At 33.6% G+C, this 13,709-nt stretch overlaps 1 protein-coding gene across 2 annotated transcripts in view; it reads left to right on the forward strand.

Annotated features, from left to right (window-relative positions):
- LOC140156353 (ethanolamine-phosphate cytidylyltransferase-like) overlaps nt 1-13,709 on the forward strand; it is a 39,072-nt gene that overhangs the window by 6,818 nt on the left and 18,545 nt on the right. For both annotated transcript variants that reach the window (XM_072179326.1, XM_072179331.1), the window contains exons 6-7: nt 2,444-2,491; nt 5,890-5,980. In XM_072179326.1, the coding sequence (XP_072035427.1) occupies nt 2,444-2,491; nt 5,890-5,980 (139 nt within the window). The remainder of the gene's footprint in view (nt 1-2,443; nt 2,492-5,889; nt 5,981-13,709) is intronic.

Consider the following 13,709-nt stretch of genomic DNA (forward strand, 5'->3'; position numbering starts at 1 on the left):
TTGAGCTTATGAATAAATCCGGATGTGTATTTTCCTCTTTAAGTTCATAAATCATCATTATCATTGGTATGGCCATATAAACCTAGACCATGTGTGCAGAAAACATGCTACATGTATCTATACCTTAGTTCACTCCAGCCTAGGCTAACTAAACGGTTCCAAAAAATAAGTCCCCCCTAAGAATTTTTGGTATAATCCAAAAACGGCTTGATCAATTCTCTTGTTTTAAAGTTTGGAACATAGGCTGATTAGTTATGCATCAAGTGAACGGTGTTTTCTTGTTATCTGTTATCATCTTCACTGAGAAATACAGCCATTTATAAAATTTTCGAAAAAAAAAACCTGCACTTTTCTACATAGGCTTTTAATACATGACTTTTGGTTTCAGACCTCTTTCACTTGAATAAAATTAATCAAAAAGGAATGTTTCTATTTTTGTTTTGTTTTTTATTTAAAAAAATAACTTAAGTCTGTTTAAGATGTTCATGAATTAATTTTTACACTTTTCAAACATGTTTTATGGTTCAGTGAGTAATCATAGAGCCATTTATGAAATTTTATTCATCAACAAAAGTTGCACTTTTCTAAATTGGCTTTTTGTATGCATTAAAATGTGTTAAGGAACAACTGTAACTTCAGTGATAAATCTTGTGTTCATTGATTAATTTAACCAATGGACCAACAGATTCCTGGTTATATCTTTTATGCTAGCCCTATACACTTGTTTCATTAGTCATTCCTTGAATGGTTCAAAAAACATTTATATGGGTGGCCAAGTTTATCAAGACTCAACTTGTTACAAGCGGGCAAGTGAGGGACCACATCACCTTAAAGGACTTGGCAGTAAATCCTGCAGCATGCGGGGAACCAGCTTGACCAACAGCAGAGAAGAACGATGCTTGGAAGCCATCTCACCTGAAGGAAGGCCTATTCATTATTAAAAGACATTAATAAGCTGCAGCATTCAATTTAATTTATTCACTGAACCACTGTTTTTGAATGTGTGGTACAATGTACCTAAATCTAGAAAGGCTTAAACTTAATTAAATGCAATTATGCTTCTTTTTGATTAAATTACTCACTTAAGGTTGGTCTGAACCCTGGAATTATGGAAACTTTCGGGCCTCATAACTGCTAAATTGTTGGTCTAAAGTATATAAAAGTATACATATTTAGAATGGCAAAGACTTGATAAAGTTCATCTGTGAGGTCAAATTTGGGCCAAAATGGTCATTTGTGGCAAAACAAGTTTTTGGCCGAGTTCTTTTTCGTTAAACATAACAAATAAATTCTTAGGCCAATTTTTTTTTTATTAATTTTTAAAAACTAGACAAAAATATCTAGGGACCGTTTTTCATTTTTAAAAATTTCACCAACTTCAAGAAATTTGCACCAAAAATGGTCAAAAAATGCTGAATTTTCAAAAAAATCATAAAAAGCCTGATTTTCGCCCAGATTTCAAATATTTTTGAAGTTGGTCAAAATTCAAAAAAATAAAAAAACCGTCCCTAGATATTTTTGTCTAGTTTTAAAAATTAATTTAAAAAAAAATTTGGCCCAAGAATTTTTTTTTTTTTTGTTGCACAAAAAAAAAAGTGGGCCAAAAAACCGTTTTTTGGGATTTTGGGCCAAAAATGAGCATTTTGGCCCAAATTTGACATCACAGATGAACTTATCAAGTCTTTGCCATTCTAAATATGTATACTATATACTTTACACCAACACTTTAGCAGTTATGAGGCCCGAAAGTTTCCATAATTCCAGGGTTCAGACCAACCTTAAAAGAGAAAAATTGTCAAACACAAATTCAAGCATAAAAAGCCTATGTAGAAAAATGCAACTTTTTTTTGGCCGAAAATATCGTAAATGACTGCATTTTGCAATGAAGATGATAAAAAGTAGCAACAAAAACTCGCTCACTTGATGCATAACTAATCAGCCTATGTTCCAAACTTTAAAACAAGAGAATTGATCAAGCCGTTTTTGGATTATACTAAAATATCTTAGGGGGGGACTTACTTTTTTGGAACCGTTTATAGTAATACTGTAGTGAGAATACCATGTCTGCAGTTACATACACATATGTACTGTGTGTGGGTGTATTGGAGTGAGACAAGGGATCTGCATGCTGGGTCTATCTGCAACTTTGCTAGCTGTGTTGCAAATTGTCTGTGGTTATATTGCAGGGTATCTCTCCCATGATCTCACATGTGAGTAAATGTGTTGAAAAGCCAAAACAAGCTGAAATAGTCGAGTCATTTGTGGACCATGGTGGAACTAAGTAATTTTTAATGAAGAGACAGAGAGAGAAAAACAGCTTGACGTCTTGAACCAAGGCTACTAGTTATTAATATATTCAGCATGTTGTCTAACTATTAATGTCTATCCAACATTAATTGTTGTTTTAACAATTATTAAAAAAATTTTAAACTATTTTTTTCAGGGAATGCCAGAGAACTGCTGGGGTGTCAACGACAGATCTTGTGGGAAGGTACATCAGGTTATTCCAGTTTAAATCCATACACCCTCTATGGAAGACATGACCTTAATCTCCCCTACAGGGAGTGTAGATTTCAAATGGACTCACTCATTCAGGTAGCCCCCATTGTGTGGAAGATTAAGGTTTTGTCTTGCATAGGGGTGTATGGATTTCAACTTGAATAGCCTATTTTAATTCAAACTTGAATATAATTTGATGGGATTAGGCTTTGTGTTTGTGGTGTCTAAAATGGCCAAATATGAGGTTAATTTGGTCACAAACCTACATACAGGAGCAGGGGTGTGAGAGTTCAGATTAAAATCTGAATTCAGATTTTTTGATCTCAATTTTGATCTCTTTTTCTGCTCTTCCTCTGTACAAAAGTATAGGAGCTTTCCAAATTTCAGACTTTTTCAGATTTTTTCAGATTTTTTTATCTGTGGTCATTCACACCCCTGACAGGAGTCAACATGGGGGGATAGTTGTATGGACCATCCTCCCTTATCAAAATATTGGGATATACTGGGATCTACGCATCTCCTGCAGGTAACCTGAGAATCTAAATTAAATGCAAAATCCTTTTTTATTGCTTTGTTTTTTAGAGCTCAGATATATGGTAACATATGTCTGAAATTACTTTTATTAATTGTCAATCAGTGCAGCGATATGAAAATTGATTTTTGGCCATGCGTTTCAAGCTGGGGACACCAATAGGGTGGAGCAGTACTTTTGTGCGAGATTTTTGTGCTAATTATTATTATTTTTAAGTCAAGGGTATCAGCTACCTAGACAAATTACCTATCAATATAAAGCTTTTGATGAGACCTTTGTATTGATACCATAACATATTATGTAGCATTTACCATTCTTAAGTTATTTTGATTTCAGTGAAAAATTGACAGGGTGGAGCCGAGGATTGATATGGAGGATTGATATGTAAATGTAACTAAAAATGTCAAAAAAATGGGGGTATATTGATATATTTGCTTCTTTTAATTGGTTTTATGTTGTAAAGACTTAAGAACAATTATTTAGAAACTAAAAAAGCTAACTGTGTCCTAAAATTGAGTGAATTTCTAGTGCAAATCACTTGATTACAGAAAATGCCTTAAATTGCACTGTTTGTGTGTAAATCCCTATTCGAATGCCAAATGTGTGTTTCAAATATGTTCGCACACAACAAAACCTGACGCAGGTATCACAATAAGGTATACATATTTTTAAAGCTCTTGAGCCAAGGAACTCAAATATGATGTTCTTTTCAGCATAGGGTATAATAGTATGTAAAAAATATATCCCACTGAAGATGTTGCTATTCAACTTCCACTACCTCAATAACCAATCTTCCTACTGGGAAACTAATATCATTTTTTGATTCCCTGTTTAATATCCTGTCAGGAAATGTATACTTTTCTTGTACAAGTGGGTTTAGTTAACAAACAATTATATTTGTTTCAAAAAGCGTGCATTTTCAAAGAGGAAAAAAATTGGAAATTTTGAGTACTGAAAAATCTACCAACTCAAAACACATGGCCTTTTATAAAATATTTAGCGATTTGATATTGCTTGTAAATAAAACATATTTTGCCATATTGAAGCTAAAATGATGAAATATGTTGCAAAAGTGGAACAAATTTGTGTCAAGAGCATTTGTTAGGCTAAAATGGCCAAATATATGGTTAATTTGGTCAGAAACCCACATACAAGCATCAACATTGGGGTGTGTGATTGTATGGACCATCCACCCTTATCAAAATATTGAGGATTCCTCCCCCAGCCCCCGGGATCTATACGTATGAAAAATGTATCCTATAGTTTGCCTGAAAATCTAAATTAAATGCGAAATGCATTTTTATTGTTTTATTTTAGAGTCCGGATGTATAAATTACTTTTATTAATTATCAAATCAGTGCAGAGTAGATTAAATAGGAAAATTGACTCTAGTTTCAAGCAAATTTAAGATACATTTTTATATAAAATTTAGTGATTTCATATTGCTTGTTAATGAAATGTATGAGAAAAACATTTTTGAGAAAAAATTATCACCATTTTTTTTAAATTTCTCGGCAACAAAAAATGCAGTAAAATTGTTCTCCCAAATTGAAATGCCTGCAATTTTTATTAACCTATTTTTGGACAGCCTATAATACGTTGTGGCAATTTAATCTTTGAGATTCCCCAAACTTGGAATTAGTGTCCCACATACCTCACGCAGGCTCAGTGATCATGGCCAGTGTTGCTGATTATTTTGGGCTTGTAAAATTTCTGTCAGCTTGTAACTTTCTAGAGCTGCAAGCCAGACTGGCTAGTGCCACAAAAAGTTAAGGCCCAGCCCTTTCTATAAAACCATTAGGGATGAAAATCTTCTGAGAACAATTTGAATTCAGAACTAAGCTTGTAAAACAGAAAACCAAATGCTGTATGTACAATGTACAAGCTGATTTGCCTGGTGTAAGAAAGTTGTCTGAACCTTGGAATGACTCGCCATGAAAAATGGCTTGTACATATTTAAATTTGGAATTAACATTGTTCTTGAAGATATTTATATTTTATCGCTATTAATATTTTTTCATCCCTTAGTATCTAGTTTTTACCCAAAAGGCTGTAATAACAATTTTCTAGTATAGGTGACCCCGGAGCTATGTCACTTCCGGTCAGGAGCCGTTGAAAACAAAGCACAGCGCAGCGCAAAACCCAAACAACAACACAACATCGGTATTTACGTTAAAAACTTACCCGGATGACCGTGTTGACCTATGCATACATCTTTCATGAGCTACATTGTAAACAATACTAACATGTAGAGCCTTGATGGATTTACAAGAAAGTAGTATGTACTACATATGGCTTTTTCAACTTACCAGGACTGCACATAACGACATTTTATTTATTTGATTAAGAATGTATTAATTGCTTTTAAGGTTTGCAAAATAACTTTAAATGTATGATGTGATCAAGCAAAATCAGTCAGAACTCGGAAATATTGATTTTAAGATAAAGCCAAACAAAGACAATATTTCCTTTTGTTTCCTATTGTTTTGGAAACTCTTTTAACTGCTCATATCTTTTGAACTCTCCAATTTCAATGGGATTTTCTGCAAAATGTAGCTTTGCAAATGCTTGTTACAATCCAATAAACTGAATATTGTATATGGCTGACTTCAGACTGATTTTGCTTGATCAAACCACATTATGTGCATTTATCTATTTTTATTTCAATTTCCCCAAAATGGCGCACACGACTATATTGCACTGACCCGACAAAATTATGATATATATTAAGTAATGATATATTTGCAGCTCAAGTTTTTGGCTAGTATGTCTATATAATTTGGTGGACTAGGCCAGTATAATAGTGCATTAATGGGGTTATTATTTACATGATTGTTTATATTTTTCCCATACCACAGAATGCTTCTTATGACAAAGACACATCATTTACATTCACACAGTCCTGGAACAGGAGAAGATATAACCGCAGACAAACCAGAAGCAGCCTCTGTAAGTATGGGTCTGATTTTAGATAGTCCTATTAGTAACAGACTACATATGTAAGTATTGGCCTGATTTTAGATAGTCCTATTAGTAACGGACTACATATTATGTAAGTATTGGCCTGATTTCAGATAGTCCTATTAGTAACAGACTACATATTATGTAAGTATTGGCCTGATTTCAGATAGTCCTATTAGTAACAGACTACATATGTAAGTATTGGCCTGATTTCAGATAGTCCTATTAGTAACAGACTACATATGTATTGGCCTGATTTCAGATAGTCCTATTAGTAACAGACTACATATGTAAGTATTGGCCTGATTTCAGATAGTCCTATTAGTAACAGACTACATATGTAAGTATTGGCCTGATTTCAAATAGTCCTATTAGTAACAGACTACATATGTAAGTATTGGTCTGATTTCAGATAGTCCTATTAGTAACAGACTACATATGTAAGTATTGGCCTGATTTCAAATAGTCCTATTAGTAACAGACTACATATGTAAGTATTGGTCTGATTTCAGATAGTCCTATTAGTAACAGACTACATATGTAAGTATTGGCCTGATTTCAGATAGTCCTATTAGTAACAGACTACATATGTAAGTATTGGCCTGATTTCAGATAGTCCTATTAGTAACAGACTACATCTGTAAGTATTGGCCTGATTTCAAATAGTCCTATTAGTAACAGACTACATATGTAAGTATTGGCCTGATTTCAGATAGTCCTATTAGTAACAGACTACATATTATGTAAGTATTGGCCTGATTTCAGATAGTCCTATTAGTAACAGACTACATATGTAAGTATTGGTCTGATTTCAAATAGTCCTATTAGTAACAGACTACATATTATGTAAGTATTGGCCTGATTTCAGATAGTCCTATTAGTAACAGACTACATATGTAAGTATTGGCCTGATTTCAAATAGTCCTATTAGTAACAGACTACAGATTATGTAAGTATTGGCCTGATTTCAGATAGTCCTATTAGTAACAGACTACATATGTAAGTATTGGCCTGATTTCAAATAGTCCTATTAGTAACAGACTACATATGTATTGGCCTGATTTCAGATAGTCCTATTAGTAACAGACTACATATGTAAGTATTGGCCTGATTTCAGATAGTCCTATTAGTAACAGACTACATATTATGTAAGTATTGGCCTGATTTCAGATAGTCCTATTAGTAACAGACTACATATGTAAGTATTGGCCTGATTTCAGATAGTCCTATTAGTAACAGACTACATATGTATTGGCCTGATTTCAGATAGTCCTATTAGTAACAGACTACATATGTAAGTATTGGCCTGATTTCAGATAGTCCTATTAGTAACAGACTACATATGTAAGTATTGGCCTGATTTCAAATAGTCCTATTAGTAACAGACTACATATGTAAGTATTGGTCTGATTTCAGATAGTCCTATTAGTAACAGACTACATATGTAAGTATTGGCCTGATTTCAAATAGTCCTATTAGTAACAGACTACATATGTAAGTATTGGTCTGATTTCAGATAGTCCTATTAGTAACAGACTACATATGTAAGTATTGGCCTGATTTCAGATAGTCCTATTAGTAACAGACTACATATGTAAGTATTGGCCTGATTTCAGATAGTCCTATTAGTAACAGACTACATCTGTAAGTATTGGCCTGATTTCAAATAGTCCTATTAGTAACAGACTACATATGTAAGTATTGGCCTGATTTCAGATAGTCCTATTAGTAACAGACTACATATTATGTAAGTATTGGCCTGATTTCAGATAGTCCTATTAGTAACAGACTACATATGTAAGTATTGGTCTGATTTCAAATAGTCCTATTAGTAACAGACTACATATTATGTAAGTATTGGCCTGATTTCAGATAGTCCTATTAGTAACAGACTACATATGTAAGTATTGGCCTGATTTCAAATAGTCCTATTAGTAACAGACTACAGATTATGTAAGTATTGGCCTGATTTCAGATAGTCCTATTAGTAACAGACTACATATGTAAGTATTGGCCTGATTTCAAATAGTCCTATTAGTAACAGACTACATATGTAAGTATTGGTCTGATTTCAGATAGTCCTATTAGTAACAGACTACAGATTATGTAAGTATTGGCCTGATTTCAGATAGTCCTATTAGTAACAGACTACATATGTAAGTATTGGTCTGATTTCAAATAGTCCTATTAGTAACAGACTACATATGTAAGTATTGGTCTGATTTCAGATAGTCCTATTAGTAACAGACTACAGATTATGTAAGTATTGGCCTGATTTCAGATAGTCCTATTAGTAACAGACTACATATGTAAGTATTGGTCTGATTTCAAATAGTCCTATTAGTAACAGACTACATATGTAAGTATTGGTCTGATTTCAGATAGTCCTATTAGTAACAGACTACATAATATGTAAGTATTGGTCTGATTTCAAATAGTCCTATTAGTAACAGACTACATATTATGTAAGTATTGGCCTGATTTCAAATAGTCCTATTAGTAACAGACTACATCTGTAAGTATTGGCCTGATTTCAGATAGTCAATTAGTAACAGACTACATAAGTATTGGCCTGATTTCAGATAGTCCTATTAGTAACAGACTACATATGTATTGGCCTGATTTCAGATAGTCCTATTAGTAACAGACTACATATGTATTGGCCTGATTTCAGATAGTCCTATTAGTAACAGACTACATATGTATTGGCCTGATTTCAGATAGTCCTATTAGTAACAGACTACATATGTAAGTATTGGCCTGATTTCAGATAGTCCTATTAGTAACAGACTACATATGTAAGTATTGGTCTGATTTCAGATAGTCCTATTAGTAACAGACTACATCTGTAAGTATTGGCCTGATTTCAGATAGTCCTATTAGTAACAGACTACATATGTAAGTATTGGCCTGATTTCAGATAGTCCTATTAGTAACAGACTACATATGTAAGTATTGGCCTGATTTCAGATAGTCCTATTAGTAACAGACTACATATGTAAGTATTGGCCTGATTTCAGATAGTCCTATTAGTAACAGACTACATATGTAAGTATTGGCCTGATTTCAGATAGTCCTATTAGTAACAGACTACATATGTAAGTATTGGCCTGATTTCAGATAGTCCTATTAGTAACAGACTACATATGTAAGTATTGGCCTGATTTCAGATAGTCCTATTAGTAACAGACTACATATGTAAGTATTGGCCTGATTTCAGATAGTCCTATTAGTAACAGACTACATATGGGTCATTCCATATGAAATCAAGGAGTCGCCCCACCTGACCCCCTCAGATTTGCTTTATATTTTAGTCATATGTTGTACCTGTAAAAATATTAAAAACCTGCAAATTTGAGGTCTTTAGCTCTTACGGATTTTCTGTGGCAGCCATTTAAAGTTGGAGTAGGGGGGTCTAAATTTGGACCCAAAAGTTTCCCTTTAAATAAATTCCATCTTTGGGAGTCTGTGCCTTCTTTATAAAAAGAAGGAGAGGTCTGAAACTTTGTATACACACTAACTGCATGCCCAATTTGTCAAAAAATAAAAAATAAAAAAATTCTGTAATTGGGCGTTGTGTCACGGGGTCATTAAATATGCAAGAAAAAATGTAATGTTTTGTAAACTGGCAAGTTTAGCCCCCTAAATTCACATTTTTGGTCAGATTAATTATTTTTGTTGTCACTGATGCTATATATAGGATAAATACAATGCATATCCAAAAATTGAGGTCACAACTCATTTACATTTCGAACAGCGCCCTCACGAAGATGAAATTTATTGCAAATTCAACATTTTCAGGGGGCCCAAAGTCGATGTGGTCCACCTTCAAAATTTATAAAACATCACTTTTATATAACTACTAGTCTTAAATTACAACTTTGCTTAGTCCCAGTAATTGTATAGGTTGACTTCATATAAAATGACAAGCCCAAAGTTGACCATTTTCTTATGATTGCATGTAGTGCAAATGTGCCGAATTCGGAAGGCTTGAAAGTCAAATTGGCCACAATATTAAAAATAAATGATTAGATGAGTAGTTACTGGCCCTATTTACTTTTATTTCCATTTCATTTTCAATTATACAGATTTTCTATGGTAGCCATTTACAGTTGGAGTAGGGGGATCTAAATTTGGACCCAAAAGTTGCCCTTTGAATAAATTTCATCTTTGGGAGCCTGTACCTTCCTAATAAAAAGAGAGAGAGGTCTGAAACCTTGTTTACACACTAATTGCATGTCCAATTTGTCAACAAGTAAAAAAAATGTCTGTAATTATGCGCGTTGTGTCACAGGGTCATTAAATATGCAAACAAAATGTAATGTTTTGTATACTGGCAAGTTTAGCCCCCCTAAATTCACATTTTTTGTCAGATTAATTGCTTTTTGTTGTCACTGATGTGATATATAGGACTTTTACAATGCATACCCAAGACATTGAGGTGACCATTTATTTACATTTCCAACAGCGCCCTCGCGAAGATGAAAATTAATGCAAATTCACCATTTTCAGGGGGCCCAAAGTCGATGTGGTCAACCTTCAAAATTTATAAAACATCACCTTTATATGACTACTAGTCTTAAATTGCAACTTTGCTCAATCCCAGTAATTTTATAGATTGACTTCATATAAAACGACAAGCCCAAAGTAGACCATTTTCTTATGATTGCATGTAAACCTAATGCAAATGTGCCGAATTCGAAGGTTAAAAAAGTCAAAATGGCCAAAATATTGAAAATAAATGACTAGATGCATAGTTTTTGGCCCTATTTAGTTTTATTTCCATTTTATTTTCAATATTGGGGCCAATTTGACTTTCAAGCCTTCCGAATTCGGCACATTTGCACTACATGCAATCATAAGAAAATGGTCAACTTTGGGATTGTCATTTTATATGAAGTCAACCTATACAATTACTGGGACTTAGCAAAGTTGTAATTTAAGACTAGTAGTTATATAAAAGTGATGTTTTATAAATTTTGAAGGTGGACCACATCGACTTTGGGCCCCTGAAAATGTTGAATTTGCAATAAATTTCATCTTCGTGAGGGCGCTGTTCAAATGTAAATGAGTTGTGACCTCAATTTGTTGGATATGCATTGTATTTATCCTATATATAGCATCAGTGACAACAAAAAATAAATTAATCTGAAAAAAATGTGAATTTAGGGGGGCTAAACTTGCCAGTTTACAAAACATTACATTTTTTCTTGCATATTTTATGACCCCGTGACACAACGCCTGCAATTACAGAATTTTTTATTTTTATTTTTGACAAATTGGGCATGCAGTTAGTGTGTATACAAAGTTTCAGACCTCTCTTTCTTTTTATAAAGAAGGCACAGACTCCCAAAGATCAAATTTATTTAAAGGGCAACTTTTGGGTCCAAATTTAGACCCCCCTACTCCAACTTTAAATGGCTGCCACAGAAAATCTGTAAGAGATACAGACCTCAAATTTGCAGGTTTTTAATATTTTTACAGGTACAACATATGAAGAGCTTTGTTGCAAAACCCCTTACATCCACTTTTGACTTTTTGAGAAAAACAGCTTTTTTTAATTGTGCAAGTATTACTTGTTCGATTTGATTCAATTTGGGATTGGATAAAGTGTTGATGAATAGAAACTAAAAGAATAGGTTTAGGACAATTTTCAAGGCTTCCTATTTATTTTATTATTTATTTTATATCGCACCTTTTGTGGATGTAAGGGTTTTGCAACAAAATAAATTTACCCTTTTCTAGAAACCACCTTTGCAATCAAATTTGAGCCCATTTCTTTGCACTACATTATGTAACTTGACTAATGCTTTGAAAATCAAAAAGAAAAATTGAAATATCTCATTTACTTTTTTAATTATGAATTTTTAATTGAATTCGGGAAAATGGCATTTTCTGGGTATTTCCGAAGCTACACCTTTTGTTAATTAAAAATGATTTTTTCAAACATAGTGACCCAAAAACAGTTCCCTTTGGTTTTAATAGGTAAAGAACATTCCAGGCTACCATTATACATCAAAAAATTTAAAACAAAACAATTCTATATTCATTTTAAGTTCAGATTTCGGAAATTCCTAAGATTTCCCAAACGGAAATATGCGATAACTCCGTAAGGGAAGGTAGTATGAAGGTCAAACAACCACCAAAATGTGTATTTTTACCCACACTATAATATTATGCCAATAACTCAATTTGGCCAAAAGTGGATGTAAGGGGTTTTGAAACAAAGCTCTTCATATGACTAAAATATAAAGCAAATCTGAGGGGGTCAGGTGGGTCGACTCCTTGATTTCATATGGAGTGACCCATATGTAAGTATTGGCCTGATTTCAGATAGTCAATTAGTAACAGACTACATAAGTATTGGCCGATTTCAGATAGTCCTATTAGTAACAGACTACATATGTAAGTGTTGGCCTGATTTCCGATAGTCCAATTAGTAACAGACTACATAAGTATTGGCCGATTTCAGATAGTCCTATTAGTAACAGACTACATGTGTAAGTGTTGGCCTGATTTCCGATAGTCCAATTAGTAACAGACTACATAAGTATTGGCTGATTTCAGATAGTCCTATTAGTAACAGACTACATGTGTAAGTATTGGCCTGATTTCAGATAGTCCTATTAGTAATAGAATACATCAAAACGCTTTAACATTGGGATATTTGCAAGGCAAAAACAAGCAGCAATTAAAAGGCATGCTGAAATGTTGCAACAACAAAAAAAAGAACCCCAAAACCTATGCAGAAATTAAAGGACTGCTAATAATATTTAAATAAAACTAATCAAAAGCTATTGCACATGCCAACTAGCCTTTCTGAAAGGCCCGTTGGTTATTTTCCCACAAAAATATTGTATCAGTAAAAATACCCAGTAGTAAAATAGCGCCGCCGCAACAGGGAGTGCCGGTTACCGCTTCACCAAATACGTGACTCAGGTTGTATTGCCCCTCGTCTCTGTTCATGGTGTTGCCCCACTTACTTATGGGGATTGCTTCTTTTATACATCTTTTATATCTATTACTCTCTTTGCCCACATTTCTATCCTCTTCCCAGTCAATGAAATGATTGTTATCAACCACATGGTCTCTAATAGCGGATTTATTGATAACAGATTCTTATGCTTTTCTGGTAGCTTTTGTCTTGATGTTATCACCGATAATTTCAACCTCAGTTTTATGTTCTTCAAGTCTTTTTCCCAATTTTCACCATAAGGAAGCGGGCAACACCAGCTCATGTACCATGAACAGAGATGAGGGGCAATACAACCTGAGTCATGTATTTGACGATTTGACAACTATCATATTGCACATAGTGCAATTTTGCGCTGCTGTAATTGGTCGTTAGCTGTAAGCCTGTTCGATTTTGTGGAGGGCAAAATGTAAGTCGGGATTTAAAATGTTTATTTATCAAATTTCAGAGAGTAAAACCTTTGTTTTGTAAAGTGAGGAGTTGAAAAGTGGAGGCTATGAATTAGTTTTTAAATTGATTCATAATACCCGACATATAACTGATGCAAATTTATTAAAATAACTTTGCATCAGTTGTGTGTCGGTATTATGAAAACATTTTGCTGTGGACCTGGGAATATACCGAGGGGCATACCTCAGTTCCAAAGACAAAAATGTCCAGTTTAACCTCTAATTAATGTATAACAGTTATACAAGCTTGTAATTTTTCAATCAAGCATTCCAGGTTGTAAGTACTTCATTAATT

This window comes from Amphiura filiformis, chromosome 1, assembly GCF_039555335.1.
Source record: "Amphiura filiformis chromosome 1, Afil_fr2py, whole genome shotgun sequence".
Taxonomy (NCBI): Eukaryota; Metazoa; Echinodermata; class Ophiuroidea; order Amphilepidida; family Amphiuridae; genus Amphiura; species Amphiura filiformis.